Here is a 17,657-nt window from a genome sequence, read left to right as displayed (position 1 = left end):
GATGACTCTGCTATGGCTGACTTAGTTTTACGTTTTATTCGGGCAGGGGGTTTTTATCATTTAATCTGAGTGTTTCTGTTTTATTTGATTGTTTTGTGTTGATTCTGGCCTTTGGCCTACGGTTTTAAACTCAGTTTTTAATGTGTTTTCGGTGTTTTTTTTTTTTTGTTCCTATGGTCGGCCAACCACCGTCGCACTCCGTGTGATTTTATTTTGTTTTGTCTGGTCCTTGTCTATGTTTCTTTTGTTCTGTGTTGTCTGTCTCCTATTCTGTTGAACATATTTTATTCTCTGTGGGTATTTTTAGTATTTTGGAAAAAGGGACCGATGACCTCTGCAGTTTGGTCCCTTTCATCCCTAAGCCAACCAACCAACCAACTGTATTATTGATATTTAATTCCTTACAGCAGCACATATTTTGTAATGGCTTGCATTCCTTACAACAGCACAAATCTTGTAATGGCTTTACTTCTTTTTGGGTCAGTGCAATCAAGCAATTGCAGATAAATTTTTGAGCAACCAGCAATTTTTTAGCTTTGTATTATTATTATTATTATTATTATTATTTTCTTTCAAATCCAGTATACCTAGACTGTTACAATTCAGGTAGGTTCCTCTACTTTACAACTCTGTAGTAAGCCTCAAAATCTGTAGTATCTACCTCACTAGAAACTATCAATGACACTTTTTGCCTCAGAAGGGCATTCACACATCATATAACCTTCCAAAAAACAGTTGTGTATGTAGGATGAGGGTATGGACAGAGGAAAGATGCAGGAGAGGATGGATAGGAAGAGACGGGGAGGAGGGAACGGATGGGAGAAAGGGAAAAGAGGCGATGGACAGGAGGGAGGAACAGGAGAAGATGGAGAGAGGGGGGGGGGAGGGAGGTTGGGAAAAGAAAGTGGTTTGGGAAAGAAAAGAAGGAAGAGATGGATAGGGAGAGGCGAGGGAGAAGACGACTAGAGAATGATGGAGGAGGAGAAGATGGAGATACACACACGCGCGCGCGCTCACACACACACACACACACACACACACACACACACACACACAGAGGGGAAGGAAGATATATATGTGGGGAGGGGAGCAGAAGCTGGACAGAGAGGGAGGGAGGGGGGAGGAGGAGAATGTGGATGTAGATGAATAAGATGTTTGGAGAGATGGGGTGGAGGAGATGGACAAAGTGAGGGGGAGGAGGGAAGAGATTGAGAGACAGAGAGAGTGGGAGGAGGAGATGGATATATAGAGATGAGATGGTGAGGTTGGCAGAGAGAGATAGGGGGAGGAAGAGAAGGACATAGAGATAGTGGTGGAGGTAGTGTGTCAAACGCACAGGAGAACTAAGCTGCCAGGAATAGGCTAGTTTATGTATGTAAGAGTGTAGCATCCTGATTGTAAGTATATGGGGTCTCTCTCCTAAGAGTCATCAGGTGCATTTTCTCTGGTGTTTCAGGAGGTATTTGCAATTTCATTTTTTCATTGCGTAGCTGAAGTCAGCCAACTTAAATGGTGCTCATCACATCTGTCATGTGGCACTCAGTGTCAGTGGAAATTGTCAATGTGCTTCCCAGTAGAGACAAAATGGTTTTTAAATTTAAATTTTACGTGCTTATTCGATAGAGTGGTCCCAGATTAGTCTATTGCAATATTTGTTTTATCAATATCCTTTAACACGGACAATTAAACTCAAGAATAATCAGTACTCCAGCAACAACAACACTGCCCAGGCCCATGGTGACTGTTAATGCCAAGCATGCTGTGCCACTGACTCACTGATGAATTGCTGTTTATTCTTCATGTTTTACTGTCCCTACTAATACATATCGATAAAACAATTATGAGAACTAGACTAATTTGGTAACACTGTATCAAAGGGGCATGTAAAATTCTGATTTAAAAATATTTTTTTGTATTTGGATACAAACCGATGCTTCTTGTTGACACATGGAAGATATGACTAGTAGTAATTGTTTGGGCTGACTTCAGCAACACAATGCAAAAACGAAATTGTAAATATCTGCTGCAACACTAGGGAAAATGCGCCTGATGAATCTGAGAAGAGACTTCCAACACACCTCTCATCGCTCCTCTTTTCTCCTGTATTTTGAGATTACTTACTCTTACCTTATTGCAAACTCATACCTGATTACCTTTCTTTCTGTCTCTTAAGTACTCCTCTACCTTCCCCTGACAGTGACCAAAACATATTCCCTATCTACAACTTCCATTGAGTTACCAAAACTAACATCAGTTTATGCTGCTGTGGATTTCATTGATCTCTTTTGACTCTAATTTGGATGTTGATTAGCTACATTATCTCATGAAAGAAAGGTGTTGTTGAACCTTTTGTTCAAATAAATCACTACTACACTGCTCCAAAACTGAGAAAGTGTGGCACAAGATGTCTATCTTACTTAAATCTGTACTCTGTCCCAAGATATTCAAACCAGCACTCGTTTCTGCAGTTTGTCACACTATTTAATTTGACAAAACCAGTAGTTAATGGCTTTATCACTAATCAGGCCATACAGATATCCTAAAATGTAATTCCCTTGTTATATTTAGAATGTTGGACTGTAGTTCAGATATTCTATTATTTATTTCTATGTTTTCTTCATGGGAATCGATAATAAGTTGATAGAATTTCTGGTTTAAATGTGCACTAGTGACTGGCGAACTGGACTGCCATTGATAAATCTGCAGCAGATGTGGAAATTGCCCTTTGTTGTGAACCTGATGTAACTGTTGTAGTCCTGTACAGTGTCAGCCACCTATCTAGCAGGGTCATAGACATTAAGTATTCTGTGACACAATAGTTGTCAGTTAATTTAGTTATCGGTTATCAACAAATTATTTCTTCTGAAATCTCTCTATCTTTCTTGAATGTACTACTTATTTATTTTATCATAATGTTCTGCTGTTGACTTGGTTGCTCATTGCAGCAGCGATATTCCTTGATAAATCTTCAATTATTTGCTAATTGCACTCTATATTTGATTTAATGGGGATCTTTCATCTTCATTTTTATCGAATACCACCATAGAATTATTCTCAGTCCTAGCGCAAGAGTGCCAGAATGCAATATTCCCCTTGTTTGCAATATTACCTGTGCTGGAAACTTAAAATCTTCAAGTAATTTCAAATTTGTTAAGAACTACACCACACTTCTTCTTTTAATGGCTGTTTATATTGTATTCCACATTTCAACATTGCAACCATTAGTAACAGGAAACATTGCTTCTCCATTTAGTTTGACACCAAACAACAGACTTTGACATTATATGAATGAAAAAATTATTTCAGAATTTTGTCTACTTCTTTTGTTCGCTACAGTGTCATCAGTATTATCACAGGGTGCTGCTTACTCAGTGATACACCTTGCTACCCCAAGCCGGTACTCTGAAACAGGGAACAAACGCAAAGCCTCAAGTTGTGAACACACTGCAAATACTGTCCCATCTTGAAAATGTGCAGCATCCAACCAACTTGTGTTACTTGGGGGGGGGGGGGGGCTAACTATTTAATTAATAAATGGTTTCAACTACTGTGATCATCATTCATCGGCTAGGTAGACTTAGGGTTACACATCACTCTACTGGAATGGCACATTACACCCCAAGTGATTGAGTCCTACATAATGTGTGAGTAGAACTGTTACTTAAGTTGTTTCTTTCTTCTTCTGTAAGTCTGTGGAACTCAAGGTTCTAAAAGTTTTTGTGTGTGTCTATTATGCTGCTGCAAGTAATTTAGGTCTGCCTATTGTGTGAGTAGAAATGTTACTTAAGCCGTTTTCTCTCTCTTAGTTCCAGGGACTCAGTGTTTTAAAATCCAGCAAACCCATCAGTTTTTGTATGTGTCTGTTATGTTTCTGCAATCTTGTTATTTTTTGTGTGGTTGTTTGTTTAATGCTGAAAATAAAATACGGTTTTTCAGAGAGTGGAATACGCAAGTTCAAGAAATTTAACAGCTCTTGTAGGGAGAGTTGTACATACATATTTAACAAGAGAATGACATCAGAATCCACAGTCATGGAAGTGAAGTAAAGTTGGTGTGGAAATACACATTCCCCACTTGTGTTCGGAGAGCTGTTTACATTTTTCTGATGTATTTTTATTAACTATGCCTGTGTGTCTTGTATGTGTTCATACAGCATATTGTTATCAATGTTAACTTTTGAGCTGCTTGTCTGACATAATATTTGTTTATTACAGATACCAGTGTTGCTCACAGACCTCACTTTGATTGGGTTGTTGCTCATGTTGGAAGTTGCTTTCCTCATACTGTTATTACCAAAGTTCTCTCTTGTGGTTTGAAAGATTTTTGTCAACATGTATCTGCTGATGAGGGTGTTAAGGTAATTGGTTATTTATGAAAAGTCATTTATATTATACAGTACTTCTTAAGCAGATGTCTAATTGTCAGAATGAGAAGTAATGAAAGCAAACACTGAACAAAATCAGTGATGACTGAAACCTTTAAATTGACAAACTCTTTCTCAAAGTGCAATGCATGATGAGCTGTGCAGGCACAGCTTTCCATAGCCAAGAAATGTGTAATATGATAACAGTGTGAAATGATTATATGATGCAGCTAGAGGAGATGGGCGAGAGAAAAAATAATGAGGAAAATATGCAAACAGGAAAAGATGGCACCTGTGGAACACCTACACTTATCAATTACATCAGAGACAGGTAAAAACAGAAAATCAGCAAATCATTAGCTTTTAAGGGAATGTGGCAATACGCTTCCTATATCACTCACTATATGAAGTATTCTATCATCACACTTTAAATTTGACAAATTAGCTTTACAGTGACGCAAACTAATATCAGAATTGATTGGTAAACTACTGGCAGAATGATAAAGCACATGAGCTCACATGCTATTATTATGTGGGCTTGGGGGGGGGGGGGGGGGTTAGCGGAGCTCAATGACGAGTTTACTACCACCCATACAAAATTTGTAGAAACGGATGTGGTTAAAATGGACAAAGTGTGAGAAATGAGGTAAAAGCCAATCTGAGATAAAATCGCATTTACTATTCCCCAATCTCACCCGTGATCAACTACACAATCGCACTAGCTCATATCATGGAAGATAGCATTAAAAGCATTAAAATTGTTCAGATATTGTAAAACTGTTAAGTAAATCTAAGTGAGACAAGAGGAAAACTAAAATAGCATCACAGGAATATGTGGACGGCCGACAGCTTACAAAAACATGGATGAGCCAGCAACTCTTACAATACATTAGAAATGTCACCCTAAAATTTTAGGGAACAAGTTTGACAATTCACAAAACTTTAAAAGTTGTACCACATTTCTTTGATTTTCAGTAAAATAGAGGGCAAATCTATGGGCAAATGAGCTGCTACCCTGTGACCTGAAAATAAAACACAGTCTAGTAAAATGTGGTGCACTGTGACCTGTATAGCACAAGCACCATGCATTGTAGGGTCCACTCATCACATGCTTGATAAGGTTGTGGCCTGTGGGAAGGTGAATAAAGAGACCTCAATTCACATGTGTAGCTGGAAGGAGATACGTCATGACTTCGTTGTGGACTTTAGTGGACATGGTTTATTGTCTGTGGCTTCCAGCCACTCTTCTTTCCATCAACACATGACTCTCTACCTCAACTGTGAGGCAGTAGCATGTAGGACAATGGCACACTGAAGTACCTGAGGATTACAACATGCCTCCGTGGCTGCTACATCTGCCCTTTTGTTCCCCTGTCTTGTATGTGGAGAGGGGGTGTCCTGGATAGTACTACTGCAAAATGATAGGCATTTGAAGGAGATCACCCACTTGTTGATAATCTCATCCATTCCATGGTCTGCAACACATGCTTTACACTCAGTACTCAAGGTTTTTCCTTAGAGCAGCAATTCATCTGAATCTGTCACAGAGAAGTTAACTCGCCAATATCATCTACAATTATGTAATTCATCAGTATTGATTCTCTGTTGCTTCCACCGATTATCAAACCTACCTGCCCCCCTCCTCCGCAGTATCTTCCCTGCCCCTTACACTCAAATTATCACCCCCTCTCTCCCCTTCCTCTACCACCCCATCCCTCTACTCTTTCTTGTGCTTCAATCATTTGGTACATACCATTTCCTTCTGCCTCCTTAGTGCTTTTGTCCTCACGTCATGTAGTAGATGTTGCAAATGAGATCAATATTTGCCAGGAGCTTGGTTTGCATCATTGATGTGGCTCTAAGATTTCAGGTTTTCCTGGTTTCCATAAATCACTTCCTTCAAATGCTACAACAATTCCTGCACCAAGGCCATAATGAATTTATTCTTCCATTTTTGTTCAGTTAGCTAGGACTCTACCAATGGAGATAATATTATTGGCAAGACATTAAAATGTACCATTCTTCCACGCTTCTCTGCGAACCTCTGAGAAAGACAGAAAGTTATGGTTGGTCATACAATGTAGGCTGTCTTCAGTTAAAACTTCCGGGCTGAGGGAAACATAGATAGACACACAAACAAACACAGAGTCACGTGTGAAAGCACCCACGTGATTTACCAACTGACCTGCCTACACTGTGACGCATTCTATGTGGGAATGACCAGCAACAAACTGTCCATTCACATGAATGGACACAGGCAGACAGTGTTTGTTGGTAATGAGGATCACCCGGTGGCTAAACATGCCTTGGTGCACGGCCAGCACATCTTGGCACAGTGTTACACCGTCCGGGTTATCTGGATATTTCCCACTAACACCAACCATATCCGAACTCCGGAGATGGGAACTTGCCCTTCAATATATCCTCTCTTCCCGTTACCCACCAGGCCTCAGTCTCCGCTAATTTCAAGTTGCCGCCACTCATACCTCACCTGTCATTCAACAACATCTTTGTCTCTGCACTTCTGCCTCGACTGACATCTCTGCCCAAACTCTTTGTCTTTGAATATGTCTGCTTGTGTCTGTATATGTGTGGATGGGTGGATGGATATGTGTGTATGTGCGAGTGTATACCCGTCCTTTTTTCCCCGTAAGGTAAGTCTTTCTGCTTCCGGGATTGGAATGACTCCTTACCCTCTCCCTTAAAACCCACATCCTTTCGTCTTTCCCTCTCCTTCCCCCTTTCCTGACAAAGCAACTGTTGGCTGCGAAAGCTAGAATTTTGTGTGTATGTTTGTGTTTGTTTATGTGTCTATCGACCTGCCAGCGCTTTTGTTTGGTAAGTCACATCATCTTTGTTTTTAGATATATTTTTCCTACGTGGAATGTTTCCCTCTATAATAGAGGGAAACATTCCACGTAGGAAAAATATATCTAAAAACAAAGATGATGTGACTTACCAAATGAAAGTGCTGGCAGGTCGACAGACACACAAACAAACACAAACATACACACAAAATTCAAGCTTTCACAACAAACTGTTGCCTCATGCTTGTGTCTGTATATGTGTGGATGGATATGTGTGTGTATGCGAGTGTATACCCGTCCTTTTTTCCCCCTAAGGTAAGTCTTTCCGCTCCCGGGATTGGAATGACTCCTTACCTTCTCCCTTAAAACCCACATCCTTTCGTCTTTCCCTCTCCTTCCCTCTTTCCTGATGAGGCAACAGTTTGTTGCGAAAGCTTGAATTTTGTGTGTATGTTTGTGTTCGTTTGTGTGTCTGTCGACCTGCCAGCACTTTCATTTGGTAAGTCACATCATCTTTGTTTTTAGACATATTTTTCCTACGTGGAGTGTTTCCCTATATATATATATATATATATATATATATATATATATATATCTAAAAAGAAAGATGATGAGACTTACCAAACAAAAGCGCTGGCAGGTCGATAGACACACAAACAAACACAAATATACACACAAAATTCAAGCTTTCGCAACAAACTGTTGCCTCATCAGGAAAGAGGGAAGGAGAGGGAAAGACGAAAGGATGTGGGTTTTAAGGGAGAGGGTAAGGAGTCATTCCAATCCCGGGAGCGGAAAGACTTACCTTAGGGGGAAAAAAGGACAGGTATACACTCGCACACACACACATATCCATCCACACATACAGACACAAGCAGACATATTTAAAGACAAAGAGTTTGGGCAGAGATGTCAGTCGAGGTGGAAGAGTATATATATATATATATATATATATATATATATATATATATATATATATATACACTCCTGGAAATGGAAAAAAGAACACATTGACACCGGTGTGTCAGACCCACCATACTTGCTCCGGACACTGCGAGAGGGCTGTACAAGCAATGATCACACGCACGCCACAACGGACACACCAGGAACCGCGGTGTTGGCCGTCGAATGGCGCTAGCTGCGCAGCATTTGTGCACCGCCGCCCTCAGTGTCAGCCAGTTTGCCGTGGCATACGGAGCTCCATCGCAGTCTTTAACACTGGTAGCATGCCGCAACAGCGTGGACGTGAACCGTATGTGCAGTTGACGGACTTTGAGCGAGGGCGTATAGTGGGCATGCGGGAGGCCGGGTGGACGTACCGCCGAATTGCTCAACACGTGGGGCGTGAGGTCTCCACAGTACATCGATGTTGTCGCCAGTGGTCGGCAGAAGGTGCACGTACCCGTCGACCTGGGACCGGACCGCAGCGACGCACGGATGCACGCCAAGACCGTAGGATCCTACGCAGTGCCATAGGGGACCGCACCGCCACTTCCCAGCAAATTAGGGACACTGTTGCTCCTGGGGTATCGGCGAGGACCATTCGCAACCGTCTCCATGAAGCTGGGCTACGGTCCCGCACACCGTTACGCCGTCTTCCGCTCACGCCCCAACATCGTGCAGCCCGCCTCCAGTGGTGTCGCGACAGGCGTGAATGGAGGGACGAATGGAGACGTGTCGTCTTCAGCGATGAGAGTCGCTTCTGCCTTGGTGCCAATGATGGTCGTATGCGTGTTTGGCGCCGTGCAGGTGAGCGCCACAATCAGGACTGTATACGACCGAGGCACACAGGGCCAACACCCGGCATCATGGTGTGGGGAGCGATCTCCTACACTGGCCGTACACCACTGGTGATCGTCGAGGGGACACTGAATAGTGCACGGTACATCCAAACCGTCATCGAACCCATCGTTCTACCATTCCTAGACCGGCAAGGGAACTTGCTGTTCCAACAGGACAATGCACGTCCGCATGTATCCCGTGCCACCCAACGTGCTCTAGAAGGTGTAAGTCAACTACCCTGGCCAGCAAGATCTCCGGATCTGTCCCCCATTGAGCATGTTTGGGACTGGATGAAGCGTTGTCTCACGCGGTCTGCACGTCCAGCACGAACGCTGGTCCAACTGAGGCGCCAGGTGGAAATGGCATGGCAAGCCGTTCCACAGGACTACATCCAGCATCTCTACGATCGTCTCCATGGGAGAATAGCAGCCTGCATTGCTGCGAAAGGTGGATATACACTGTACTAGTGCCGACATTGTGCATGCTCTGTTGCCTGTGTCTATGTGCCTGTGGTTCTGTCAGTGTGATCATGTGATGTATCGGACCCCAGGAATGTGTCAATAAAGTTTCCCCTTCCTGGGACAATGAATTCACGGTGTTCTTATTTCAATTTCCAGGAGTGTATATATAAACAAAGATGAACTTACCAAATGAAAGTGCTGGCAGGTCGACAGACACACAAACATACACACAAAATTCAAGCTTTCGCAACAAACTGTTGCCTCATCAGGAAAGAGGGAAGGAGAGGGAAAGACGAAGGATGTGGGTTTTAAGGGAGAGGGTAAGGAGTCATTCCAATCCCGGGAGCGGAAAGACTTACCTTAGGGGGAAAAAAGGACGGGTATACACTCGCACACACACACATATCCATCCACACATTTACAGACACAAGCAGACATATTTAAAGACAAAGAGTTTGGGCAGAGATGTCAGTCGAGGCAGAAGTGCAGAGGCAAAGATGTTGTTGAATGACAGGTGAGGTGTGAGTGGCGGCAACTTGAAATTAGCGGAGATTGAGGCCTGGTGGATAACGGGAAGAGAGGATATATTGAAGAGCAAGTTCCCATCTCCGGAGTTCGGATAGGTTGGTGTTAGTGGGAAGTATCCAGATAACCCGGACAGTGTAACACTGTGCCAAGATGTGCTGGCCGTGCACCAAGGCATGTTTAGCCACAGGGTGATCCTCATTACCAACAAACACTGTCTGCCTGTGTCCATTCATGCGAATGGACAGTTTGTTGCTGGTCATTCCCACATAGAATGCGTCACAGTGTAGGCAGGTCAGTTGGTAGATCACGTGGGTGCTTTCACACGTGGCTCTGCCTTTGATCGTGTACACCTTCCGGGTTACAGGACTGGAGTAGGTGGTGGTGGGAGGGTGCATGGGACAGGTTTTACACCGGGGGCGGTTACAAGGGTAGGAGCCAGAGGGTAGGGAAGGTGGTTTGAGGATTTCATAGGGTTGAACTAAGAGGTTACGAAGGTTAGGTGGACGGCGGAAAGACACTCTTGGTGGAGTGGGGAGGATTTCATGAAGGATGGATCTCATTTCAGGGCAGGATTTGAGGAAGTCGTATCCCTGCTGGAGAGCCACATTCAGAATCTGATCCAGTCCCGGGAAGTATCCTGTCACAAGTGGGGCACTTTTGTGGTTCTTCTGTGGGAGGTTCTGGGTTTGAGAGGATGAGGAAGTGGCTCTGGTTATTTGTTTCTCTACCAGGTCGGGAGGGTAGTTGCGGGATGCGAAAGCTGTTGTCAGGTTGTTGGTGTAATGCTTCAGGGATTCCGGACTGGAGCAGATTCGTTTGCCACGAAGACCTAGGCTGTAGGGAAGGGACCGTTTGATGTGGAATATGTGGCAGCTGTCGTAATGGAGGTACTGTTGCTTGTTGGTGGGTTTGATGTGGACGGACGTGTGAAGCTGGCCATTGGACAGACGGAGGTCAACATCAAGGAAAGTGGCATGGGATTTGGAGTAGGACCAGGTGAATCTGATGGAACCAAAGGAGTTGAGGTTGGAGAGGAAATTCTGGAGTTCTTCTTCACTGTGAGTCCAGATCATGAAGATGTCATCAATAAATCTGTACCAAACTTTGGGTTGGCAGGCCTGGGTAACCAAGAAGGCTTCCTCTAAGCGATCCATGAATAGGTTGGCGTACGAAGGGGCCATCCTGGTACCCATGGCTGTTCCCTTTAACTGTTGGTATGTCTGGCCTTCAAAAGTGAAGATGTTGTGGGTCAGGATGAAGCTGGCTAAGGTAATGAGGAAAGAGGTTTTAGGTAGGGTGGCAGGTGATCGGCGTGAAAGGAAGTGCTCCATCACAGCGAGGCCCTGGACGTGCGGGATATTTGTGTATAAGGAAGTGGCATCAATAGTTACAAGGATGGTTTCTGGGGGTAACGGATTGGGTAAGGATTCCAGGCGTTTGAGAAAGTGGTTGGTGTCTTTGATGAAGGATGGGAGACTGCACGTAATGGGTTGAAGGTATTGATCTACGTAGGCAGAGATACGTTCTGTGGGGGCTTGGTAACCAGCTACAATGGGGCGGCCGGGATGATTGGGTTTGTGAATTTTAGGAAGAAGGTAGAAGGTAGGGGTGCGGGGTGTCGGTGGGGTCAGGAGGTTGATGGAGTCAGGTGAAAGATTTTGTAGGGGGCCTAAGGTTCTGAGGATTCCTTGAAGCTCCGCCTGGACATCAGGAATGGGATTACCTTGGCAAACTTTGTATGTGGTGTTGTCTGAAAGCTGACGCAGTCCCTCAGCCACATACTCCCGACGATCAAGTACCACGGTCGTGGAACCCTTGTCCGCCGGAAGAATGACGATGGACCCGTCAGCCTTCAGGTCACGGATAGCCTGGGCTTCAGCAGTGGTGATGTTGGGAGTAGGATTAAGGTTTTTTAAGAAGGATTGAGAGGCAAGGCTGGAAGTCAGAAATTCCTGGAAGGTTTGGAGAGGGTGATTTTGAGGAAGAGGAGGTGGGTCCCGCTGTGACGGAGGATGGAACTGTTCCAGGCAGGGTTCAATTTGGATAGTGTCTTGGGGAGTTGGATCATTAGGGGTAGGATTAGGATCATTTTTCTTCGTGGCAAAGTGATACTTCCAGCGGAGAGTACGAGTGTAGGACAGTAAATCTTTGACGAGGGCTGTTTGATTGAATCTGGGAGTGGGGCTGAAGGTGAGGCCTTTGGATAGGACAGAGGTTTCGGATTGGGAGAGAGGTTTGGAGGAAAGGTTAACTAGTGAATTAGGGTGTTGTGGTGCCAGATTGTGTTGATTGGAATTTTGAGGTTGTGGAGGGAGTGGAGCTGGAAGTGGGAGACTGAGTAGATGGGAGAGACTGGGTTTGTGTGCAATGAGAGGTGGTTGTGGTTTGCTGGAAAGGTTGTGAAGGGTGAGTGAGTTGCCTTTCCGGAGGTGGGAAACCAGGAGATTGGATAGTTTTTTGAGGTGAAGGGTGGCATGCTGTTCTAATTTGCGGTTGGCCTGTAGGAGGATGATCTGAATAGCCGGTGTGGATGTGGGAGAGGAAAGATTGAGGACTTTTATTAAGGATAGGAGTTGACGGGTGTGTTCATTGGCTGAGTTGATGTGTAGGTGAAGGATTCGGTGGGTGAGGGCAATGGATTGTTCAGTTTGGAACTGGTATAGGGACTGATGGAAAGAAGGGTTGCAGCCCTATATATATAAAAACAAAGATGATGTGACTTACCGAACGAAAGCGCTGGCAGGTCGATAGACACACAAACAAACACAAACACAAACACACACACAAAATTCAAGCTTTCGCAACAAACTGAGGCAACAGTTTGTTGCGAAAGCTTGAATTTTGTGTGTGTGTTTGTGTTTGTTTGTGTGTCTATCGACCTGCCAGCGCTTTCGTTCGGTAAGTCACATCATCTTTGTTTTTAGATATATTTTTCCCACGTGGAATGTTTCTCTCTCTCTCTCTCTCTCTCTCTCTCTCTCTCTCTCTCTCTATATATATATATATATATATATATATATATATATATATATATAACAGAGGGAAACATTCCACGTGGAAAAAATATATCTAAAAAGAAAGATGATGAGACTTACCAAACAAAAGCGCTGGCAGGTCGATAGACACACAAACAAACACAAATATACACACAAAATTCAAGCTTTCGCAACGAACTGTTGCCTCATCAGGAAAGAGGGAAGGAGAGGGAAAGACGAAAGGATGTGGGTTTTAAGGGAGAGGGTAAGGAGTCATTCCAATCCCGGGAGCGGAAAGACTTACCTTAGGGGGAAAAAAGGACAGGTATACACTCGCACACACACACATATCCATCCACACATACAGACACAAGCAGACTGGTATGTCTGCTTGTGTCTGTATGTGTGGATGGATATGTAAAGATGATGTGACTCACCGAACGAAAGGGCTGGCAGGTCGATAGACACACAAACATATATATATATATATATATATATATATATATATATATATATATATATCCTTACCCTCTCCCTTAAAACCCACATCCTTTTGTCTTTCCCTCTTCTTCCCTCTTTCCTGATGAAGCAACCGTGGGTTGCGAAAGCTTGAATTTTGTGCGTGTGTTTGTGTTTGTTATTGTTTCTATCAACGTACCAACGCTTTCGTTTGGTAAGTTACATCATCCTCTCAGCCTGGAAGTTTTAACTGAAGAGAGTGATGGTTGGGTTTGAGAAAAGTGTTGCTAATTTTTCCAAATTTTTTTGGTAAGTTTGTTGATCTCTTTTTTTTCTTCATAATTACATTTCTATTGTTCTGAGCATGTATGTTTCTTGTCCATGTTACAGGCTCCAAAACTAAATTCTGTTGTTGGTATCCTTGGTCATCTGGCTGGCAGCCATTTTGCAGATATTCGAACTGCTCTTTTGGAGCTTTTTAAGGTACCTAGAAAATGATATGAAATATCAATATTTTCTTTTTTAAAATATTTATGTCGTTTGTTCCTTCTGTTCATTTCCTTTTTATTTCAGTGGAGTTTGGAACCTGGAGGGGCAGATGAGGCCCCACAGAGAAATGCTACTGTGCCTTTCCTCATTCAGCTGGCATCCCTGTCTCCTGTTCTGCTCCGAGCTCTGACCACAGATGTTCTGCAGACATGTGAGTGCACTGTAACTATTTTTTCAATTGGATGCAATTAAACTGGGCTCATATTTGGGAGGATGACAATTTAAACCTGCATGCGACCACCTGGATTTAGGTTTTCCGAGATTTCCCTAAATCGCTCTAGGTAAAAAGCTGGGGTGGTTCCTTTGAAAGGGCACGGCTGATTTCCTTTCCTGTCCTTGCAACAATGTGAGGTAGTGATCTGTTGCTAATGGCCTTGATGCTGACAGGATGTTAAACCCTAATCTTCCATCCTTCCTTTATTTCTAATTAAACATGAAGGCATAGAGACCAAAATCCACCCACCCCTACACACACACACACACACACACACACACACACTTTTTCCTGGTTATCATTATATTAGAATTTTTGAAAGCTTCGTGTGCTGTGGATAGTTGTTTTGTTTTAAAAACACAATATCAACGCAATGTTTAAACTTTCTGTATGCGTGTAAAATTTATAGATTTTAAGCAAGTATTGCAACTGCAATTCTGCTCTATGCATGGTTCGGTGTTCTGCAGATACAGCATTTTAAATGGACTTTATAAACAAGACAGAAGTAATGTCTATGATACACATTACCACAGATGTTCTTCAGGGATGACAAATGTGCTAACCCATTCATTGAAGATAATAGTATTTTGTAAAGAAATTAGTATTCTGGCTACTTGAAAGATAGTATTCTGGTTACTTGGAAGAATGATTATAAATACTGGAGTAATTAGAGTTAGTATCCAATTTTATGCAGACATTATGTCCAATAAAGAAAATTCTTGGTACACACTGGATAGAAAACAGAGATAGCTGCAGAAACTATTGATAGTGCACTCGATACACGCCATTCTATGGAACACGTATTCTTTGGGGTAGACAATTATGGTTGAAGGAATTAATTTGCATGTCGTATGAAGTAAAGGAACAATGTCTTTGATACAAAGTTACATATTTAGTTTCAAATCAGGCACTTCATGTTTTGATAAAATGAGTTACAAATATGTACCAACAGAATTAGTTATTAGTTTGATATTTTATGAGAAGAATCAGCTGATAACTTGCAGACAGTCAACTCCCATTTGTCTTTAAGAGTTACAACAACAGAGATCCGCTTAGCCATAGTCATAGTCGTAGCTACATTGAAATCTTTCCAACATAGAGATCTTCAGAGTCATAGTGCTTGTGGCATCTCTAACAATTGTTGGTGTAACATGTTCTGCTGCCTTTTCTTTCACACCCAGTTTGGCAGATCTCCTTTCATACAGGGCCCATCTACAGTATTGAAAAGATGTCTTTCCCCCCCTCCCCCAGGAACGATAAATGTATATTATTTTTGCTCCTGGTGATCATCAACATGTGTGGTAAGATGGTTGCTTTTGTCACTGATTTTGTAAAAAGCAGTGCAGATTGCAAATAGTAATACATTACTAGTAGCTGGGTTTCTTAAAATTACATATCCTATACTGCCTATCTCAGAACATGCGTGCACAGCTGGTGTCCCATGGGCCAAATGCAACCTGGGATGGTTTCAGTCCGTCCCGTGGAAGAAAATTTATAGGAGAGAGAGTGAGGTGCTCGCATTGTATTTTGCCCAAAATGCTTTACAGATATTCTTATAATCAGTCATCAAAAGTGTGAAGTGGAGTCAAATTAAAATCTAAGAGTGTGATTAAAAATTGACATTTTGTTCTGTAAGTTGGCAGTTCTGTTATCAATGATGTAAGAAATGCCCTACAGGTGGCATCATACTACAGACTAACAAAACGCGGCCACAGTACCGGTTCAAAATGGTTAGCCCACTTGCAACTTGCACCAAGGAAGAACAGTGTTCTGTCATACATTTTCTGATCAGTGAAGGTACAAAACCTATTGAAGTCCATCGGCGTGTGAAGGTCCAGTAAGTGATGCATATCTATCACTACAGCAAGTGCATGAGTGGAGTAGAAAGTTCAGAAATGACATGACTTCTCTGACAGATGCCCAGTGCCCAGGTTAGGCACACTGTGTTGTGACACGAGTCTACTGCAGCAGTTGAAGGCATTGTGGTGGAAAATCACCTTTTGACGTTGAATCAAATAGCCACAAATCTGAACATTAGTCATTGCATCATTCATGACGTGCTTAAGTTTCACAAAGTGGTTGCAAGATGGGTGCCACAGCAGCTCATTTCAGAACTGAACGTGTGACCTGCTGACATTTGTGAAGAACTTTTCCATCACTTTGAAGCAGAAAGTTATGGCTTCTTCACGAGAATTGTTACAATACCACAAAACTGACACAAAGAGAGTAAGCAAGCATTCCTCATTACCAAAAACCCAAGAAGCTTCGGATGCAGCCATCTGGAGCGAAAATTTTGGTGACATTCTTTTGGGACTGAACGAAGCATTGTCTTGGAACACTACACAACTAGGAGAAACACCACAACCAGTGTATTGTATTCCAATATGTTAAAAAACCTGCAATAAGATCAAAGTGAAAGGAATTTCTGATAACAGATATAATTCTTCAGCATGGCAGTGTTTGTACTCGTACGGCCAGTGCAACTCTTGCAACCATCGATGACCTACACGTTGATACTCTGTCACATCCACCATACTCATCAGATCTTGCGCTGAGTGGCTACCACATGTTGGATCACTCAGAGAGACAATGGGAAGAAAGAAATTTTGTTCTGATGAAGAGTTGTAGTAAACGTGCACATGATGGAGAAATCTGTGCACTTTCTACGTGCTGGAGCAATTGTGTTGAACAACAGGAAAATCATGTCGAAAAATGATACACTTGTGTTCCACCTTCGTTCAGTAAAAAATATTTAAAGTTTTCGTTTGACTCCCCCTGATATTTTCAGACAAAAGTTTAGAAAATGTTTGCTCGTAATGTTTGTGGATATTAACACCGATACTTTAAATTCTCGAATGATCTGTGATCTGCATGTGGCCAAAAATTGCCAAGTTATTCATAATTGCTTGTCAATTGAGATTGCCTATCTCATTGCCATATTATATTTTTCTGTTCTTTACATCAACCTTAGAAAAATAATTATTGTCCATTGTGGGCATATTAGAACACTGCAACTGTTGAATTTGGAAGAAATTTATAATGAATTAGCTGCAGCCAGTTGCTTTTTTAGGCATTTATTTTTCCATGATTTCATTTCAGGGTGCCTGGTATGTTTACATTTATTAACACATTGGGAATATTGTTTCTTTATAAAGTCAGTGTTGAATTCCAACAGAAGTTTTTAAGACAGCTATTGTAAAATTTTACAATTAAAGAAACAAGTTTCATAATGTGTAAATAGTAAACATCTGATGATGGGGTTAATATAAAATAAATGTACTCTAAAAAATTAATCTCTTGAGGCACCATATTTTGGCATGCCGTGTCGGGTGCCATTCATATCAGTGCATTACCCCATAAACATTAATGTCTTGGATGCTGTACTTTTGACTTTATGCTGCAGTCTTGTCAAGTGACAAGGCAGCCTGTGAACCTATCAAAGTATGTGAATCAGACCTGCTAGTCACCAAAGGTTGCCTATGCCTGCTCCAGAAGACAATTTCAACTTAAATTTACAAA

General features: G+C 42.4%; 1 protein-coding gene across 1 annotated transcript in view; it reads left to right on the top strand.

Moving 5' to 3' along the window:
* The window catches only part of LOC126251642 (integrator complex subunit 5), a 132,906-nt gene that overhangs the window by 51,573 nt on the left and 63,676 nt on the right, over positions 1-17,657 (top strand). The window contains exons 5-7 of the mRNA XM_049952194.1: positions 4,215-4,357; positions 13,766-13,858; positions 13,949-14,075. Coding sequence (XP_049808151.1) covers positions 4,215-4,357; positions 13,766-13,858; positions 13,949-14,075 — 363 coding nt within the window. The remainder of the gene's footprint in view (positions 1-4,214; positions 4,358-13,765; positions 13,859-13,948; positions 14,076-17,657) is intronic.

The sequence above is a fragment of the Schistocerca nitens genome, chromosome 4 (assembly GCF_023898315.1).
Source record: "Schistocerca nitens isolate TAMUIC-IGC-003100 chromosome 4, iqSchNite1.1, whole genome shotgun sequence".
In the NCBI taxonomy this organism is placed as follows: domain Eukaryota; kingdom Metazoa; phylum Arthropoda; class Insecta; order Orthoptera; family Acrididae; genus Schistocerca; species Schistocerca nitens.
The sequence above is the reverse complement of the archived record's forward strand: the minus strand, read 5'-3'. Positions and strand labels throughout refer to the sequence as shown.